General features: G+C 39.4%; 1 protein-coding gene across 4 annotated transcripts; it reads right to left on the minus strand.

Annotated features, from left to right (window-relative positions):
* Positions 1–346: 346 nt before the first annotated feature.
* Dnajc21 (DnaJ (Hsp40) homolog, subfamily C, member 21) lies at positions 347–21,035 on the minus strand. Of its 4 annotated transcripts, XR_001175158.1 has the most exons (15): positions 20,785–21,035; positions 17,111–17,204; positions 16,649–16,772; positions 16,238–16,360; positions 15,303–15,607; positions 14,327–14,478; positions 10,752–10,839; positions 8,748–8,906; positions 8,327–8,369; positions 3,693–3,865; positions 3,177–3,218; positions 2,729–2,854; positions 2,440–2,629; positions 1,524–1,599; positions 795–807 (listed from the first exon to the last, which is right to left on the minus strand). XR_001175158.1 is itself a non-coding variant. In XM_013018638.1 (13 exons), the coding sequence occupies exons 1-13, from the start codon at positions 20,852–20,854 to the stop codon at positions 634–636; spliced, it is 1,623 nt and encodes a 540-aa protein (XP_012874092.1). In that variant the 5' UTR covers positions 20,855–21,035; the 3' UTR covers positions 347–633. The 4 variants fall into 4 exon arrangements, 2 of the variants coding, with proteins under 2 accessions (XP_012874092.1, XP_012874093.1); XR_001175157.1 differs by having other exon boundaries at positions 2,440–2,854; XM_013018638.1 differs by lacking the exons at positions 2,440–2,629; positions 2,729–2,854 and having other exon boundaries at positions 347–807.
* Between the last annotated feature and the right edge of the window lie 647 nt (positions 21,036–21,682).

A 21,682-nucleotide genomic window follows, 5' to 3' on the forward strand; every position in this document is an offset into this window, starting at 1 on the left:
TGGACATCAACACGGAGGCCCCCTGACTAGTTTTAATGGCAAAGTAATTAACTGTACAAAAGCACTCAGCTTTCTAAGATAACTAAGAATCACTGAAGTTCAAGTTAGCTTTCAGCATACCTGGAAAAAATATTTTTTAACATATATGATAGTACTTTTTAAAAATATACTACAGAGTCAATTTATTCACTGATTTCCCTCCAAACTACTTCATTGTTTGGATTATTTCAGAAAACAAAGTTAGAGCAAGAAAGATCTGAATTTCTGAGAAATTATGAAATAAATATAAAAGGCATTAAATAAAAATATTTAGTGCGAAATTCATAAAATAAAGCAGAAAAGGGTATATGTGTTAAAATAATTTAATTCTCCCTGTACATTTGGGTCTATGAGAAGACACACATTTTACAATATTTACCTGTTTAGAGACACTCAAGTCAATTCAGATGGCAAAAGTAGAATTCAATCACTAGTGAAATGTTTAAAAAATATATATTAAACCAAACAATGTTTTTACAAGATAAAAAATAATCTTCCACAATGCGATATATTGAAATTTTAACTCTTTAGGTGATTTCAGTTGTTTTTGGTTTCAAAATTAGAGACAATTAAAAAAAAGTGCTGACAGAATTTCTATCTGATTTTACGTTTTTCTTTCTTGCTTCGACTACTTGTTACGCTGTTTAAAGATGATGATGATGATGATGTAGGTGCTCTTGCATGACCAGTAGCCTTTAGATGATCAAAGAGTTTATTCCGAGATGGAAATTCACTATGGCAGGCTGTACAGCTGATAAGAACATCACTCTGAAAGGGAAAAAATATCAAATAAAGTAAGTGATACAATCTGAGAACAGTGTCTTACATTTTAATGTCAAAATTATAAACCTCAAAAAAATGCAAAATAGCTACCAAGACAAGAGTGTATGTTCTTACAAGTTAAAACTCCCATCAACCAACCTATCAGTTCTAAAGATCCTAAGACTTTCAATGGCATATGCGTACCATATAGACTGCTGCACAATTGATCTTCAGAAGATGATACAAGTAATTCTTACCACTAAGGCTTTAAGAGTGTGCAGGGAAAACAGAATAGCAACCATTTTACTACCCAGTATTTCCAATGTGCTTTGTTTTTTGAACTCTTGGCCTGGGCCCTGACCTGAGCTCCTTTTGTTCAAAGTTAACACTCTCTCACTGGAGCCATAGCACCACTTTTTTTTTTTTTTTCTGTAATTTAACTAGAGTTAAGAGTCTCACAGACTTTCCTGCCTGGGTTGGCACTGAATCACCACGCTCAGGTCTCAGACTCCTGAGGAGCAAGGATTAACAGGTATAAGCCACTGGCACTCAGCACAAATGTGTTTTTTTTTTACTTAAAAAAAAAAAGTAACAGTAGCACATTTATCATGATGCTGGGCTTTCTCTGGGAAGGCCTCAGGCAGTACACATTTACATCTTTAGGACATTGTTACTGCTTAAGGAAGGTATACAAAAGAAAAGTCATTATGATTTTGACCTACCACTGTTTGTGGTTCAGAAGGTACTTTGATAGATTTTTTCATATCTTTGGTTTTCTTTCCTTTGAGTTTAGGAACACTGGAAAATATAATGTAAAAATGATGTACTCTTTTTTAATTGTCTTCTTTAAAAAACACCAAAAAGAGTTATTTTAAAGCTATTTCATTAGTTTTGATGACTAAGTTAATTAAGCTTCACATTTCAAATGAACAACTTTAAAAAGCAACTTCAGATACCAAATTAAAAAACAAATGGCATAAAATTTAGCAAATTTTCTTAAAACAGCTGAAATAAAATCTAAAACAACATCCACAAAAAGTATATCTAAACAAATATCAAGTATCAAATACTTGATACTCCTTTTATTAAGCCATACCATCTCCACATCCAATACTAAATTATAATCTACGACCATAAGTATGGTTGACTCAAAATATTCTTGAATTTGCTCTAATCTTTGGCAAATATGTCAACAGTTCAAGGAAAAGAAGTCCCAAAGCATTTTTCATAAAATTAAGTTTGTTCCATGTTACTATTTTATTATTTGACTGTTAAGCATGGAGATGTATTTACATAATCCCAGTACTCCAGGAGTTTGAGGCAAAACAATTACAAGTTCATTGTCAGCCTGGAATATAGTGTGATCCTGTCTAAAAAATAAAGAATATAAAAATAATATTCTTTCAAATATTTTAAATCAGAAACCACTGTCAGCAGAGTCAGGTTCCTCTTGTTCTACCTGTATCCTCAGCATAATTTTTTTTGTTTTATGAGCCAGGGTCTCACAATGTAGTACAGTCTGGCTTTGAATTCCTGTCTCAGGCCCTGAATACTGGGATTATAGGCATGAATCCTACACTTGGCCAATCCATACACTTTTTTAATAAAGCACTACTCAAAAAACCACAATGTACACACCACTACAGAATAAGAGCCCAGCAGAAGAGCTGTTCACTGGGGTTCTGAAGAGGATTAGGTGGTGATGGGTGATGTGTCTATTTCTGGCCAACCATCCCTCAGCAGTAAAGAAGTTAGTAAAATAAAAAAGATGAATTATAAGCAATGGTTGTCCAAGTCTGAGGCTCTTCCATTCTCTTCTAAGTAAATTCTCATGGAGAAGTCACATGAAAGACAAATAAAAATATTTGAGGAGCACTACATGTGGGGAGGGTACAATCCTCTAACCTACCCATACCTATTAGCTTACTCTCATGATCAGAAAGTTATCCAATGACCTTTACAGCACACTGAGCCCAGAGGTAGCATTCTGGGTGTCTTCAAGTAGTCAGGCAGACAGGGACTTCGCCAGCTTTTCTACACACTAGCCACTGACCTTGGACAGACAAGTCATTTATCCTGAGAATGCTTTACCATTTGTAATAATTAGTAAAATAAATGTTAATTTCCCTTCCACGTTTCACTCTCCAAAGAACTTCAAAGGTTTTGAACAGAGTACTTGTCTTCTTCTTCCCACAGCTAGAGCCCACTGTAAGCTTCAGTTCTACAACTACTACGTAAATTGCTTTTATCTCTCTGTCTATCCCATCACCTCACCACCACAGCAGCTTTAGTGCCAAGGTTTCCAATTCACACTTCTACTTTATTGTCACTCTTTTTTTGTGGCCCTATGATAACAAGAACTTAAAACTACTTACTGTTTGGATCTTTCCTCAAGGACTAAGAAATGACTCTCCATGCTAAAGGAACAGAGGGGATGGGAACAAGGAAGTGGAGGGATGAAACATGCTCCAAAGGAAAATCTCCCCAGTGTCACCACTAGCACTAAGATACCAGGGCTCCTCTGAGCAAGAAAATCTGAAGGCCCTGACAACACAGCAGAAGCATGAAGATTTGGGCAGTGACGCTCATGGGCATGACGGGGTGGGGAGACAAATACAGCAGCCTCATTCTCAGGTGAGTATCAAGGACAAAGAACAGGATAAGGACAACTAGAACTGGATCACAATGACGACAGTCATGCTGCCAAACTGAGCACACTCATCTAGAATGCTCTTTCCGACACAGCTATAGATTTGCAAATCTATGTATGTCTGTACATACAGTTTACACTTAAACTTGGCCTGTCATGGGAAGGAGATTTGATTTGATATATGAAAAGCTATACTTACTATCACTATTCACAAATTAGAAAATATCCAACTTTGACTTGCCTTTTAGCTTCACTTTTTAAATCAACACAGGGTTCAATGGTCTCTGTTACACTGACATTTTCTTGGGGACTACCTTCTACTTCTTTGGCACTGTCTCCATTTAAATTAGTATCTTCTGGGTCAATCTTTATTGCTTCTTCTGTTCCATTTTCATTGTAATTATCATCATAATTCTAGATAATAAAACATAAATGTCATTACAAATCAAATTTATTTAGTAGTAACATCTTATGGTGCCAAATAACTAAAACCAATAATGTCTCACACATTCTAGTAGAAATCAAAATAAAAAGGAGAAGCATGTTAAGAACATGTTTATTAGAGATATTCAAGAGAAACCAGAAATAATCCAAATGATTAATAAGTAAATGGTTTGATATAGGAAGGAAATTTATGAAGTTCTTAAAACTAGTATTTCTAAAGATACTGATTACTTTAAAAAATACAATACAGTAGCCATCCAATTACAATTTAATTCAACATAAAGTCATCTCCACTAGTAGAACTTTTCTATTTCCAAAATAAGTAATGAGTGCCTATTATAGTCAGAAAAAACCTACAACGAATAGGCAGTAAAAAAATATATATATGTCTGGTGGACCCATTGCAACATTGAGACGTACACGTCGAAAATCGAACTTAACAACTTTGGTGGGGGGTGAGGGGAGGATTGGGTGGGAGGAGGAAAGGAGTATGGGAAGGGATAGGAAGGGGAAACAACCAGGAGGCAACAATGCTTAATAAGAAATGTACTTGTAACTCCTCTGTACAGTATTCTTATAACAAAAATTAAAAAATAAAAAAATATGTCCGACAAACATTTTCACTAAGTGCAACCATCTGTCTCTGTTCTGAGAAATAATTTGCCATGTTTTCAGACATGCACTCTCGCATGCACATACCCACTGAACACACATATTTTCCTAGAACTACCTGGAAGACAAGTCTTTGCCATGTATCTCCTAAGAAGAAAACCATGAGATCCACAGTCCTTACCATACTCCAGAATTTAACACAAGGTCCCACTTCCAAATGTCTCAGTGATTGCTTACTTATAACTTCCAATGGATATAATCAGAGACTACACACTGAATTTAGTTGTTTTATCTTTCTAATCTCTTTTAACCTAAAACACTTATTTTCATCTAGCTTTTAATGTTGTTGATTTAATGATTATTTTATAGACTGTCCCATAATTTGGCTTTGTATGGCTTTTGACAAATGATTAGATTCAGATTAAAGATTAGTGGCAATAATATTCTAAAGACCCTCAGTATAAAACTCAATGCCCTCAGTATAATACATCAGGAGGCAAAATGACTCTCAGGTTTTTTCAGTGACCTTATTTGATTAGGTAGATTCTCCTACTATCAAATACTGTTACCTTCTTAAATTAATAACTAATGTGCAGAGTGTGACTAACACTGTAAGACTACACTGTCTTCAACAGCCATTCACCCAATGGATTTGGAATTTATGATTCTTGCTCACACCATCTACTATAGTGGTGATTGCAGAACAGTGGTTTGTTTGTTTTTTTAACCACCAATATCTGTGCCACTTGCATTAGTACTAACCCATACTGTCCTGTAATAAAACGTTCGTGACCTCCTTTCTCCAACGACATGTAAAGATTTAACACAATTATCAGTTTCATTAATCAAATTTTCCCAACCTGGTAAGGTCACAAAACCAGATCCTAAAACTCCATGTTTTTGAACAGTTAGTTTTTTGTGCTGAGTTCCCCCTCTGCTTTCCCTCTCTTGGCTCTATAATCATTTGTTTCTCTCAGAAGTAAACCCTGCTTCCTTTGTGAAGGAGAAAGCAGCCAAACCAAGGTACAGATGCTAAGTTTGCTTACTGCCAAAGGCGTGTTCTTCTAAAGGCTAATGTTTTAGATCATGAACTCCTACCAACAGCTTGAAATTCCAACTGGAAACAACAATTCGCTTTTTCTGTTCCCCTCAATCTAGGTTTATTTTTTCCTTCTCCTACAGACATCCTAATTCCGAAAAGCATAAATTCATTTGCTCTGACAAAGTTTCAGAAATAACACATCAATACTTACAGCTTACTAAATAAAGTTCAAGATTTACTTCCTTTACAGTTAATTTTATCTTTCAAGTATAACACATGGAAGGAGTCAATCAGTACACTATGTTAAAAAATTACTTGAATTAATTCTTCCTTTTTGCCATGGTCACTTAAGTCTTTTAGATTTTCTTTAAAACCTTTCATTGGCTTATGTGACTCCTCTTCATTTTTCTATTTTCATACACATACAGTTATTTGGTATTTATTTCTCACATATCTATGTGTAATGTATATATACAAATATTATATATACATGTGTGTATACACATTATAGACACAAACTCTGTATTCCTATAAAATTCACCTCATCACCTTTTTTTCCCTCTCAAACCTACTTATTTTCTCATAAACACAGTTCTCCTTTTATTATAAAACTTTTTTTTTTTGGGGGGAGGGAAGGTTCCGATCGTGGGGCCTGATCTCTGGGCTAATGCTTTACCACTTGAGCCACAGTGCCACTTCCGGCTTTTTTCTTTTTGCTTATGTGGTACTGAGGAATCGAACCCAGGGCCTCATGCATGCAAGGAAAGCGCTCTACAACTGAGCCACCTTCCCAGCCCCGATGTAACTTTTTTTTATAACACTGAAAATTTTCCAAGTCTAAAGTGTGAAAATGGTCAGTATTTACTTTTTGTTCTATCAAGACGCATCTTCACCCTCCTCCAAAGAGAAAGAAAGAAAGAGGAGGGAGGGAAGGAAGGAAGGGAGGGAGGGAGGGAGGGAGAGAGGGAGGGAAGAGATCCTGGAAAATAGCAAGAGTGCTACAGAAAACAGGTTTGAATCTGATGTAATCAGAAATCACAAACGAGGTTGTCATAAAGGAATATAGCTTTGGAAAGGAAACAGGGTAGTCATTTGAGGTATTTCATCATTGAGAAAATACTAAAATATGGGCTTATTACTGCCATTCGTAGAAGCTCATCCTCTGCAATTTGAGGTGAGATAGGCTTGGAAGGCAGCTATGCTCACCACTATACCACCACACGCCCGGGTAAGACAGGCTTGGGAAAAATAAGTCTCACTTCATTTCTCTGTTTCCTTATTTTAGTGACACTGACACAAATGAAAGCGAAAATGTTTTAAATTAATGATTACAGGTCTTTGGAGATGGAGCAAAATTATAAAAGAAAAACTGTAATTTCCTACATAGTTTTACAGCTAAGGCAAAGAGTTCCAAGTTATCATCTTAAAAATAATTAACTAGAATCATATGTAATTTTTGGAATAGGAAACTGATTAAAAACCACCAAATATATATAACCACAATTTGGATAAAAAGCCAAATCTAAAATTTTATGAAAAACTATTAACATATTTTCTTTAAAAATGTCAGTATTTATAATAAATATAGCTATGTTTTAGTAAAATACCACAAAAATCAATTCCATTCTCTTTTCTCTCTCAATCTCCTGTACTGAGGTGTGAACGTGGGTAAGCATGATAGCCCTGGAGTTATGTCCCCACTGCTCTTGTTTGTAGCTTGTTTTACAGCCTCAAATTATAATTCTCCTACTTCTACCTCATAAACAGTTGGGATAACAGGGAGACAGACCACCTTGCCTGGCTCCATTCACTGTAGAACCAGCACGTGTCCTTACTAAAAAAGTGTTTTCATAGCTTCACAGACATCCACAAGATTCCCATGTGTAAAAACACTTATACATCATGGTATATAATATATTCTTACAGATCGATTTTGAATGCCAATTATGAAACATTTACCTACTTAAAACTTTCGAGTATGACTATTTGTATTTTGCCAGTCCTGGGGCTTGAACAGAAGGCCTGGGCACTATCCTTGAGCTTCTTTTGCTCAAGGCTGGCACTCTACCACTTGAGCCACAGCACCACTTCCAGCTTGTTTATGTGATACTAAGGAATTGAACCCAGGGCTTCAGGCATGCTACCACTAAGCCACATTCCTAGCCTGAGGACATTTCCTAATAACCAAATTATTACAAAATTTTTGACCAAATATTCCTTTTGCAATATTCACTTGATGATGTTGACAAAGTCACATACATTATCTATTTACAAAATGACAAATCTCAATTTTTCTATTTCTAAACTAATTATTATCTTGACTTAAAAAGGCCTATCTTGCCGGGTGCAGGTGGTTCACACCTGCAACCTAGCTACTCAGGAGGCTGAGATCTGATGACCGTGGTTCAAAGCCTGGGCAGGAAAGTCCATGAGACTCTTTTCTCCAATAAATCAAGAGAAAACCAGAAGTGGTCCTGTGGCTCAAGTAGTACAGCACTCATTTTGAGCTGAAGACCTCAGGGACAGCTCCCAGGCCCAGAGTTCAAGACCCACGACTGACCAAAAAAAAAAAAAAGTCTGTACACTTCAGTACAGACCCAGCTAATCCATTTACCTTCAAACAGTAATTGAGTCACATACCTACCAGGATAAGAAGGAGCACTAGAATTTCTTTTCAATCATTTTTACAAACAATATAAAATTATGGAGTAGATCTTCTCCTAAATACAGACTATAATGAATGAACAAAAACACTGGAAAAAATGTTTTCAACATACCTGTGTTGGTTTATGTTTCTTTTTCTTCTGTTTTTTAGAAAGCCTAAGAGCAAATAAAAATCAAAATATCAAATATCTTGTCATGACTAAGTAAAAAGAAAATTAAAATTAAAATATTATGGTCATAAAGGTATTAAGATGTTTAATAGGAAGCAGGTCATAGAGGTATTAGGATGGGTTCACAAAGTACTCATGGTTAAATGGTTAGTAAAATTAGCCTATCAGTTGTCTAGATATGAAACTACTTTATATGTAGCCAAAATATATTCTGTAAAATTATATTTGACATTGTCTTTACACATTCTAACTCCATAAAGTGCCATTAACTAGAAGAGATGCAGAAAACACTAAAAACTTCCTTGAGGTAAAATAGCACTTGAATGCAATCTCTAGTATATTAAAAAGTAGTATTTAGAATTACTTCTGTTTTGGTGCATTATCCGTTTCTTCCTCAGAACTGCCATTCAAAAGATCTTCATCCGCTTGAGGTTTTGAAAATTGTTCCTCCTCTTCCTCCAACTGCTGCTTTAACAAGGCCACCATTTCCCGATGCTTCTTTGACTTTTCATGGTTCTTCATGCTGAAAGGACATCCAGGTGAGTGGGTATACTAGGGCTCATTTCTATGAAGCCAGGGATATAGCGAGGATGGAGAAACTGCCAAATGTTTGTGATTTTGTTGAGCAGCACATGCGAGCCCAGACTGCCCCAGTATTGAGGGCCATGGGGTCCATAGGGAGATTTTTCTTCCCAGATCCCAGCACTCCCCTCACTGATTTCCTTTTCATATATATGTGTGTGTGTGTGTGTGTGTGTGTGTGTGTGTGTGTGTGTGTGTATATATATATATATATATATATATATGTACTTATTTCAACCACATAGCCCTATCTCTATTTGCTTTAGTTATATTTCATACAGAATCTCATGCTTTTGCCCTTCGAGATGCCTTGGACTTCCTATATCTGCCTTCTGCAAGCTGCGATTATAGGCATTCCATACCACACTCAGCTTTTTCTCATAATTTTTGTCTAGGTTGGCCTCAAACTGCAATCCTCTTATCTCTACCTCCCACATAGCTGGGATAACAGGTATGAGCCACCACATGACGCCTGTCTTTTCACTCTTTTCAACGGTTTCATCTTCTCAGAAAGAGCTGTCCTCCTCAGTCCTACCACTCTAAATGTGAATTCACACACATCTCTGAAAAGGTCCACAACTCTTAAGGTAATATTTACTTTTTAAAATTTATCTGTAGGAAACTAAAAACAAAACCTTTCATGATATATAGCTGAAAACATGAGTTAAAACTAGAAAGTAGGAACTTGGGCTTGGACTATGGCTCAGTGTTAAAGGATTGCCTCACCATGCATGAGACTTTGGGTTTGACCCATAGTACCACACACTCCCAAAGGAGTACTGACATATTTTCAGATTTTGGGGTGTGATATTTACAAATAAAATCTAATTTAAGCTGACTACAGTGGCTTATACCTAGCTACTGGGGATGTGGAGGACAGGATGATCACAATTGAAGAGCCCATCCATTTCAACCAACAACAACAAAAAAAATCTAGTCTTGAGATGGTGTATGCCTGTAATGCCAGCTAAATAAGAAGCCTAAATAGAAGAACCCTAGTCCAGTCTGGTCTAGCCATAAATTTAAGACCCTATCCCAACATAATTAAAGCAAAACAGGGTGGCAGGTGCTTGAGTGTTTGACTAGCATGTAAAAGGTTGAGTTCAAACCTCAAAATTGCCCTCTAATAACCAAAAGAAACAATGCTCATCATTGCTTTTGGTTCTTATCACTTCTCCCACTATCTTGACATTTCTCCCTTGGGGTCATCTGGTAACTAGTTCTGCCTCCCACATCCTCTTCTCATCCTTTGCTCTCCTCTCTTCCTGACTGTAGTGATTTTCTTCCTTTCAACTCTCGATTCTTCTCCTATGTTCCTTCCCATCCTTTCCAGTTTAAGTCTTTCTCTCTTATCATTGCTCCCTCACGATGAAGTGTTTCCACTTCAGTAACTCTAGGCATGATGTTTAAATCCCCTAGGTTGGCAGCAATAACCTTCAGTGGACAGCAATGATGCAAAGTGAGTCTGATGCCCACAGTAGAGAGAGATGCTCAGACTTGCCTTCACCTCCTCACTTGAGCAACTTACTCCTTCTTTGAGAAAACAAGCAGAATCTCTTTCTGAAACTGTGTAGGTATTTAAAAAGCAGCATTACAGTGGACTACTGGGATAAATGAAACAACAGGCTTAATTGGTGGCACAAATCCTTCCCTTCTGCTAAACAAACAAAAAAAATCCCCTCATGAGACACATGGGCACTACTGAGCATCTTCCAAGCATATTTCTTTGAAGACTTTCAAAATGGTTCACCTGCCTCAAAACAAATGGGAGGCCAAGTAAACTTACGCCTTTTCTGTCTTAAAAGACTTGTCACATGCTGGGCAGTAGAGATCATCATAAAACTCAGCCTCCTCAGCCTCATCGCTATCTTTTCCTGTGAAAGAAAATCCCTGGTAAGAATCCTATTTGATCAGAACATAAATCTAAATCAACAAATTATACCTTCTTAGCAAAGGTTCAAGTCAAATTAGGAACTCTAAGTTTTATATTTCATTACCAAAAAAGTACCATCAGGATTTGAGTTGGCCTTTTAAAAGCCATTATCATATTATATAAGGAAGATCCAAATAAATCACCTCTTCCTTCAAATTCTAGTATGAGCTAAGTTTTTTAAAAAGTCAAATGCCATGTTCTATTATGAGGCAGTACTTTCATTACAGGCTTTTTTTTTTTTGTAAGTTTAAAATTACATACCTGGTTCAAACATGTTTACAATTTACAGCTATGACCAAATTTTACATGCTTAAATTTAACTCACAACATTACATCTTACTGGACAGGGTATAAAATAGTATACTACATAGAACATTTAACAGTATCTTTATTAGGCTTTATTATAGCAAACAATTACTATCATTATACTCCACAAAATCCAAGTGACTAAACAGCACAAACGGAATTCATTGTACCAACAATCTGGATTCTGCTAGTTAAGAAATAAACAGGTAAACTGAATGCCATTTGTAACTTATTAGTACATCAATAAGACTTAAAGGTGAAGTTTTTTTATATTCCAAATTTGGTACTTTTTAAGCAATGTTCGAACATTCTCAATGATCAAAACATATTAGTGCTTACTCCAGCACCCTTCAAGGAGCCAGACAGATGCCTAAAGCTTGAACAGCACAGCACCTATCACCCAATTCATGGTCACTAAGCACTTGAACTATGGCCACAGCTTTGTCACTGAAGTCTGACACAAAACCAGCATGGAACCAGGACCTGGTGGCTCATGCCTGTAATCCTAGCTACTCAGGAGGCTGAGATCTGAGGATGGAGGTTCAAAAGCCAGCCTGGGCAGAAAAGTCTGTGAGACTCTTATCTCCAATAAACCACTAGAACACTGGAAGTGGTGCTGTGGCTCAAGTAGTAGATCACTCGCTTTGAGCTGAAGAGCTGAAGGACAGCGCCCAGGCCCAGAGTTCAAGCCTCACCACCAACAACCAAAACAAACAGCATGGATATCCTTTTTGTCCTTCTTCATGATTTCATGTTCGATTCCTTCTAACTAGATATTTTAGTCATCTTAGCACAGCTTTCCATTTAAAGAAACTACTTCCTGGCTTCTCTCAGGAATAACCAAAATTGCCAGCACTGCTAAAACTTCCTGAGCATAAGAGGCGTTATTAAATAAGGGAAACCAGCTACCAAGATGCAGCACTTGTCACGATACACTGAATTCACATTCTAAGTGGAGGAAGACAAACTACTTGGTATGCTCAGCCTACAACAACCAAAGCACAATTTAAAACTTAGGAGTTACATAATTTTCCATTTAATGGTCTCAGAAGGTATTGCTCTGGAGTTCCTAAAACTAAGGAAAAAACAAGAACAGGAAGACTACTGCATGCAGTACTTTCCAATGAGGTATTTTTCAACATATCATTTATATGACATAACCATTAACCAATGGTAGACTTGAAGTAAAAAATCTGGATCTCAAAACAGGCACATAGTTCACGTCTGCAAACTCAGCTGCTCAGATATCAAAAGGATCCGAGTTTGAGACCAGAAAAGGCAAAGTCAAAATCACATCTCAACAAATCAGCTGAGTGTAGTGGTACATGCCTGTGATCACAGTTATATAGGAAACAGGTGGGAGGAATACAATCAAAAGCTGGCCTCAAGCAAAAGTGCCAGCTCCTCTCTAAAAAATAAAGAGAAAAAAAGGGGGCATGACCAAAGTGGTAGGGGGCTTGCCTATCAACTGTGAGCCTGAGTTCAAACCCTAGTGATGCTCAGACTCTTCAGTAAAATGGAGCTAATTCCATCAACACAATCTACATTTCAGAAGTACTGTATAAGGATGAAGCAAGATCTTGGGTGTGAGTTATTAAATAAAAACTGCAATTGAGGGGCCACTTCAATTATATTACATAATTCATTAACAAAGCATCTTCAACAAACAAAAAGCCTGTTTTTTTATCATTTGAGTTATTAGTCTGAAAAACTACATTTAAAAGTAAATAAAACATAAACAATGTCTAGGTCACTCAGTTTTATTTATGAAAGAGGCTAGCTAATCTGACAAATCTCAAAAATACCTGTGCCTCAGCAATGCCCCCCCCCACACACACACACCAGTTGTGGAGCTTGGACTCTGGGCCTGGGTGCAGTCCCTGAGCTCTTCAGCTCAGGACAGCACTCTACCACTTGAGCCACAGCGCTATTTCTTGTATTCTGGAGGTTAATTGGAGGTAAATATTTGAACCGTGATCCTCAGACCTCAGCCTCCTGAGTATCTAGGATTACAGGTGTGAGCCACCGATGCCCAGCTTGCCTCAACTTTTAAGGTAGTCACTTGTCTTTAATGATTAGTCAGAAAAAAAAAAAACCACAAAAAAAATTAGAGTAAAAAACACCATGAAGCCCCTCTCCATGAAGTCAGAAGTAAGGATGACTTTCTCCTAAGACTCCTAAATAATGACAGCTTCTCTGAAATAGCTGGTATTAAACTATGAACCACTGTTTAAATGTATTTTCTCTGTGGGTTCTGGGACTTGAACTCTGGGTCTGGGTGTTGTCCCTGAGCTCCTTTTGCTCAAAGGGGCTCTCCACCACTTGAGTCACAATGTTTCTTCTGGCTTTTTTGGTAGTTTACTGGAGGTAAGAGTCTCACAGACTTTCCTGCCTGAGATAGTTTCCAACAGCAATCCTCAAATCTCATTCTCCAGAGTAGCTAGGATTAAAGGAATGAGCCACTGGCACCAAGCCAAATGTATTTTCTTTAACAGCACATCACAGAAGCACCATAGGCAGATAGATCTGCTAATCAAACTATCTGAACTAGTTTAGTTATAGAATGTTAAATTTAGACACACAATGCTAAATTTAGACATAGAATGCCTCTGTAAGGCCTATATCTTTTTTTTTTTGTCAGTCATGTGGCTTGAACTCTGGGCCAGGGCGCTGTCCCTGCACTCTTCAGCTCAAGGCTAGCACTCGACCACTTGAGCTAACTGCCACTTCCGGGTTTCTGTTGGTTTACTGGAGATAAGAGTCTCATGGACTTTCCTGCCCGGGCTGGCTTTGAACTGTGATCCTCAGATTTCAGCCTCCTGAGTAGCTAGGATTACAGGTGTGAGCCACCAGCACCTGGATATAAGTATCATTTTAAATTATCTGCCATACTTAAAAGTTTGATATGTGACATAAAAACTCAGATTTCCAGCTTCTCACAGAAAATATAAAAACTCTGATATGTCCAGTGGGCTGGAACTCGATGTTCTCTGGATTTTATTGATTTTTGCTCTCCCAGTCCCTGTCCTCTTATACCTGGGTCCTTAGGGTATCTGAGTGCATATCCTAATGCACAATTGTACTTATTTGCCACAATTTCTTAATACTTCAAGAGAAATTACCATCCTGTGTGTCTTTGGTTTCCTGTTGCTCCACTTCATTTTCATCTGATCCATCTCCAAACTCCTTTTCATACCGTGCTTCCATCTCCTGGAGCTCCTTCTCCAAATTCGCCATGGTCATCCAGCTCTGCTCTCGGTACTGCTCTGCCAGCCTAGACACACAGCACCATCTCATGTTCTTAGGTATTATGTCTGTGTGCTTCTTTTTTCCCTTCTAGGCTTAGAATGTGCTTCTTTTTTCTTTTTTAGGCTTAGAACTACCCCTAAGCAGCTTCTTGTTTAGTTAAAAGCTGGGGCAAAGTCATTGAAGCCTGTCACCTGGGCTGGTGGTGGGTACTGTCCTCAAAGCAATGAATTGTGAAACTAAGCAACTTATCCAAAGTCTTTGAGGAAATCATGATCTAAGTATAAAGGAATAACTTAAAGAAATGTATGCAAGAATGCTATAATATTCTGAATGGTTTTCATGCTCTTAACCACAAAACTATAAAGAAATTGAAATGAACTGAGTGTTTCACAGTACCAACCAAGAGGCAGACTGCATAGCAGATAAAAAGCAGGGCCCGGGAGTAGACTCGGGCCCCACTGCTGGTACTGCTTCACCAGTTATGTGGCTGGGGCTGGCCTGCCTCCCTTCCTCACAAGACAGAGGATAAAAACAGACCAGATGTTATTCCACAGAATCATTAGAGCACTTAGAATAGAGTGCCTTACAGAGAGAGATTCAATTGACATTAGTTACCATTCAATTTCATGAGAATGGTTAAAGGATCTCCAGTATAAAAAAAAACCAAAAGAAAATAAAAATCTGTACATAACAGGTGCAAAACACTACCAAATGCCAGGCTTTACCAAAGAAAAAGATGAGGCCAAGATGACTGATCACCATATGAAAACACCATGTCAGGTACCACTACTGCTGTTCCCTCTGACCCTGACCTGCACCAGACAAAGAAGTCAGCCACGGATCACATACTTGGCCTGCTTCAGCTTCTGCTGCCGCCTCATCTCCTCAGCCTTCCTGGCCTTCTCTGCGTTCTGCTCTTCCACCAGCTTCCGATGCGCCTGCACTCTTTTGTCTCTTTTACGAATGAAAGCTACCAGCTGGCGCACAAGCTCGTTCTTCTCTTTTCTTGCTTTGTCTCGAATCTTTTTGTTTTCTTTTTCCATGGCTCTTTTTTCCCAACGGTTTGAAGCTTGCCGTGTATCATATTCTTCCTTCCAAGCAAAATTCTTTTGAGTGCAGAAACTCTGCCAATAAGCGTAGAAAGGATGGACTACCTAGTGACGGAGATAATTGGTCAAATATTGTTTTTCACTTACATCTTTTTAGAAAGGGTGCAAATGTTAATCATGCAAAACATCGTGTTGCTTTTTCTCATGTAAAACTTTATTCTTTATTTTCTTATTTGGGACTAGGAATCAAACCCAGTGATTCATGCATGCTGGGCAAGCATTATGTCGCTGAGCACATTAAAGAAGAAAACAGTCGGGGCTGGGAAGGTGGCTCAATGGTAGAGTGCTTGCCTTGCATGCATGAGGCCCTGGGTTCGATTCCTCAGCACCACATAAACAAAAAGAAAAAAGCTGAGAGTGGCACTGTGGCTCAAGTGGTAGAGTCCTAGCCTTGAGCTGAAGAGCTCAGGGACAGCGCCCAGGCCTAGAGTTCAGGCCCCACGACCGAACCCCCCTCCCCCAAAAAAAGAAGAAAACAGTCTTACTTAACACAGAATGAGATTATGCTCCATAAACAAACAAAAAAAATAAGAAAGGGAAAGAGAGAGCTGCGTGTTCCTTCTCAGGAGGAGAGATCATAGGACAAGACTAGAATTCATTTCTTTTTAAAATCAGAAATGGGGGAAGGACACCATACAAACACTAATGATAAGATACAATGTACTTTTCACTTACCGTATCATAGTCACTATGGGAGTATCCAAAAGTTGGGAAATCTTGAATATCCTCCTCTAATACAGATTCTATTTCTTCTTTTGCAATCATTTCAAAAACATTTCGGTAGACTGCATAAAAGCCCTAAAAAAAAATCAGAAACACATGCTCTAATACTTTTTTAGTCTAATCACAGAGTAGAATATAAGATGAAAAACCTTCATAATGAAGAATTACAGGATGCAGGTCTGGTCACTGTATGTTTCTAATGTGGCAGGGTCTAATGTGCAGACGGTTTAAATGACAGCAATGCATTTTCTTTTTTCAAAATGAACGCTTTCACTTTCTACTAGTGAGCAATTTTAAGAGTTTACTTTGTATATGGGTTTTTCCTACCTGCTTGATAAGAAACAAAGAGGTCACCTATCTTACCTTTTTATCGTCTCCATAACCAGAGTAACAGGTAACAGTGAAATAGTGAAGCAAATCTAAGCTGTCATCTTGATATTCTCCATCAATCCCTCCTTTAAGTAAGGCCTCTCTGTGATTATCATACCTACAAAGTAAAAAGTAAAATAAAAAGGGCCCACTGGTGAAAGCTGAATAAATGTCAAAACACTAGTGGACATTTCAGTGTGTTCAATCTACAACTGAACAATTTAATGAGGAATCATTTGAATTATCAAAATTAAAACAATGTACTATCACCAATCTCTCTTTTATCATCTGCAAAACTAGACTGTTGGAATAACCATCTGTTAAGTTCCTTCCACTGACATAATACATTTTATACACGAAAGGTGACAGATGCATCAGAACACACAATAGTGTTTAATTTTTTAAAAACAATACTATGTTGACTATAAACAGGATGAGAAGCCACACAATGCTCACCATGCTCTTTCCTGAGGATCACTCAACACGTCATACGCTGCTTGGATTAATTTAAATTGTTCAGCAGCTTCTTCAGCATTATCCAGATTTTTATCTGTTCAAGGAAAGTCATTGAAATTTAGTTATGCCCACTGTCCTTTCTACCCTTTTTTTCATTAACAACTAAAACTTTTTAGCTGAAACTTTTAAACATAGAGGATATAGGAATATACTATTTGAAAATAAGTCTACTCTCTCTCTCTCTCTGTCTGACTACCTACCTCTCTCCTTTTTGAAAATTTTATTTTGTTTTGCTTTTTGAGACTGACTGACTGGATAACCAAGGCTGGTCTCGAACATACTATGTAGCTGACAACTAACTTTTGACTCTTCTGCCAGAAAGACAAAGCACATACCACCATGCCTGACCAAGAGCTTTAGTTGTTTTAATAATTTTTTTCAATGTCACTTTATTTTAAATTCACCTTTTAATGTTGCCTAACTAGTTGACTATATTGAATTGTTATCTAAAAGCATAAATGTAGTAAGTTAAGCAAGAAATTAAAAAACAAAAAGCAGAGTTGACATTTTGCCACATGCCAGTCACAATTATGGCAATCCCAGTTTCTGAAGTGTAACAGGCATCCTTTCTTGCACTATTCCTTGTGCTTTTCTCTCAGTTAAGTGCCTTCTGGGGGGTTTCAGGAGTTGTACCTTTTAAGCCCCAGCCTTGGCTCTATGTAAACACCACTTTTGGCCTCTTGGCTCTGCTTATCACAGCACTCTCTTGGCAGGTGCGGTGGTGAAGCCAGCATGTGCCTGGTCACTGGTTCTTTTCCAGAGGGAAATAGTATGAGCTTCAGACTCAGAAAAGTCATGGGGAAGAGGTGAGTAAGTATGGCTATGTTAACAGAAGCCAGTCTTAAAGGCTGTGGTAAGCTGGAGTTGGATTGGTAAATTGGTATGCTTTCTTTCTTCCTATACCATCCTCTTCTGTTGCACATGCCTTTGAACTACAACCTGACTCACAAGAAAATTGGCACCTGACATAGCACTTCCTCCAGTTTGGTGGCTTAAAGATTCCTTGATCTCCTCCTGTCTACTCTTGCCACCTCCAGTGCCTTTTCTCACCACAGCCAGAAACTATCATTCCTCGGGTCCCAAGGCACTTAGGATAAAATCCCACTCCACATTACCACTTCAAGACTGGCCATTCTCTCCGCTTCCTCACCCTTTCTCCTGCCTGCTTCCACTCCCACTTTTCACTTAGGTGTCCCACCTAGATATCACTTCTTCAGAGATGCACTTCCTAGACACCCTTCTCTCTCATCCATATACAACTCTAGGCCAAAGTGAGTGCAAGGTCCATTAGAGCCTTGTATTTTTTTTCTCAAATAGCCCAAGTAAAGCTGCCAATTTCCCTCTCTCTCTCTCTCTCTCTCTCTCTCTCTCTCTCACGGACAATGTACATGCCACCAGCACAGGGACTTTCTTGCCTTGGTTCACATGAGAATAGTCACTAAGTAAATTATGGAAATTCTATCTCCACTAGGAGTGCTCTCACTAGGCAGGACTGTTAATCTACCATTCCTCCATAAAGGGAATAAAGCTAATTCCTTTCTTTCTTTTTATCCTAATACCATGACAGACAGCCTTTCTAAATGATGGGCAAAATTATTCTCTGAAGCAATACTGATTTGCCCAAGAAATAGCTAATGAATGTCCTGAACACAGAATGCTGTGCAGTGACAGACTTAATGAGCCAGCGAGGAAAGCATAGGAAAATCATGTCTTTTGGGAGAATTATACAAAAGATATTTAGGATACTGTATGAATAGTACAGAACTTATTTACACTTAGATCCTAGCAGGTTTGCTTCAAAGTCAGTATTTTGGTAACATATACATACTACTTCTGTGAACCAGTTTCCAATTAATTATCAAATCTGATAATTTTACCTTTGTATCATCTCTCCCAGGGGACTTTCCCCTCCTCTTGTCCCAGAGCCTGTTGTACCCTTACCTGACCACTGGGACCTCTCTCTTGACTCTAGCTCCAGCTCTCTTCAAGCCACTCAGTTACCCTCACAGTACCCTATCTTGAAATCTTTTTTTTTTTTTTTTTACATCAGGACTCTCCATTATTGACATACACACACACACAGTCAGGGGAGGAACACAAAGATGCAATGCCTATGTGCTTCTGATCACATAAAATATTTATCAAAATGAACTCTGGAAAACTGGAAGAAAAAAAAAAGTCACAGTCCTCAGCCCGTACCATTAAGGCTTTCAGACTATGTTTTGATTTTTTAATCATTGTTAATCATTGTTTTCAAATTTACATATGCATTTGGTCACAGAATTAATCCTTAACCTTTCTCACCCAGAAACTCAATTTCAGTTTTTTTTTCAGAAACTCAATTTCTAATAGTAATTAGCTGTTACTCTACAAAATTGCTTCTCTATTTTTAGATTAACTCTAGCTATATATTCTGATTTTCTGATATGACAAGCACTGTCTCTTATATATCCATTTTCGGTTCCTCTGCTGACAATTACTGTTAAGTAATATAACCATACTTCTACCTAGCTCTGGTTATAAGTTCGGATACTACTGTACCTTCTTACTTCTGAGCCCATCCTTTTTCTCAATCCCTACTTTTCAGCCTTTCATATAAATAATACCTTAAGTCAAACCATCTTGAGACATTTGCCTTCACTGTGCTAGCCCTATACTGTTTGTCCACTTTTCTAGATTTCATTCCTTCAGGACCTATCCAGTCTAAGTTATTCAGTGGATAAGATGTCTCAGGATCTCCCTGTATATGGTGGCAACTGTATTTATTCCCAGATTTCTGGAACATTTACTAGTTGTTCTATTAACCCAACTACCAATTAGGTGTGTCGTGCTACTTTGTTTGCACTCATAGTTAACTCGGTGTTAACTATGTTAACATGTTGAGCATGCTTTCCCAACAAGACTTCGAACTTCCTGTTTTCACAATTCAGGATTTACACAGTAGTACATTCGTGTACTACTACGTAATAACTTGCATATACACTGACCACGTGTTTACTAATTCACGCTAGGATAAAAAGCTTATTAGAAACCTCAAAAATATTTAAGACTCTTATTAACAGCCTCAAACAACTGACTTAGGTCCCCGGTCTGGACGAAGAGATTGCTTCAGATTGTTAAGATGGAATAAAACATCTGAAAGAAGCACACTTTCAAGTAAACATACAAACTTCTCTAGGCAAGAACCCTAATTAGCCCTCGTTTGAAGATTCATGCCTAGAGCGAAGTGGGCACAGGTCTGCTTGGCCAGACTTCCGATGGAAAACACTGATCCCCACTTAGACGTGCTAGGAGTGCCCCGGCCTGAAGGGGCCACGAGCTGGGCTTCAGAGGCCGGGATCCCACGCGGAGCCCAGGGCACCGCGCAGTGCGGCGGGGCGCTGAGCCTTCGGGTCACCGCCGAGCCGGAGCAGGAGGGCCGGGTGGCCGGCGGGACCGGGCCTTCCCGGCCGGGGTCCGAGAGGGAGCGGGGAGACGCGCGCGGGTCGGGGGGGGGGGGTCGCGGGCCGCGTGAGCCGGGCCGGGCCGGCCGGGCCGGGCGGCGGGGACGTCCGGCCTCCCGGAGCCGCGCCGGGACGGTGAGCCCACGGCGGCGGCGGCAGGTGGTGACCTACCCGGGTGCCATTTCTGGGCCAGCTTCCGATAGGCCTTCTTGAGCTCCTCCTCGCTGGCGTCGCGCCGCATCCCCAGCGCCTCTTAGTGACACTTCATTGCCGGGCTCGGCGAGAAACTGAGGTCGGGGCCCGGGGCGGGGCCTGGACCTAGACCCTGGACTGGGCAGCGGTGGTGCTGCCTGTCTTCTCCTCCCGTGGTAGCCCGGTGCTCGCACCAGTCAGCCAGCTAGTGCTGCGGCGGGGTGGCGGAGTAGCATGTTCAATGTTGGTTCGTGGCGTCGGTCACGCGGGTCTGCGGCAAGGTTGGTGCGCTAAAGGTGACGGGCGCCGAACGGCCGTAGCTCCGCATGGGCGGGGGCTGGGCTCCCGGAAGAGCCGTTCGGGTGGGAGGCGGGACCGCGCGGCAGGGAGGTGGAGTCCAGGCAGGGGCGGGGTCTCGGCGAGGAGGCGTGGCCCGGCGGAGAGGCGGGGTCACGGCGGCCTTCATTGTGAGGAGCACAGAAGGGCCCAGCGTGTGTGTCTACACACACGTAGGGGCTGGAGTGGAGATAGGAAACAACTGGGAACATAACTGGTTGGGGGCTCTAATTATGTCTCAGTCACGCCCATTTTTACGGACGAGGCAACTCAAGTCTCCAAATTGTCAAGGGGTCGGTTAGCCTAAGGCAGGATTTTTGACAATTCTGGCAGCTGCTACTTAGTAAAATCTCTGATGCTGCTCACCTTGACCAACGTGCACGAGAAATGTCAGCGCCATGATTTCATGAACAATTTCAGCAAGCGGTATCAACACATTCTACAGTAGCATACCTAAAACTACAGTGTGGACAGAATTGTGCTGCTCTACTCATCTGTTACTCTTTAATTCCAACTTTCTGTACTCTAATTATCTTCATGA

This window comes from Dipodomys ordii, unplaced genomic scaffold (genome assembly GCF_000151885.1).
Source record: "Dipodomys ordii isolate 6190 unplaced genomic scaffold, Dord_2.0 Scaffold41, whole genome shotgun sequence".
In the NCBI taxonomy this organism is placed as follows: domain Eukaryota; kingdom Metazoa; phylum Chordata; class Mammalia; order Rodentia; family Heteromyidae; genus Dipodomys; species Dipodomys ordii.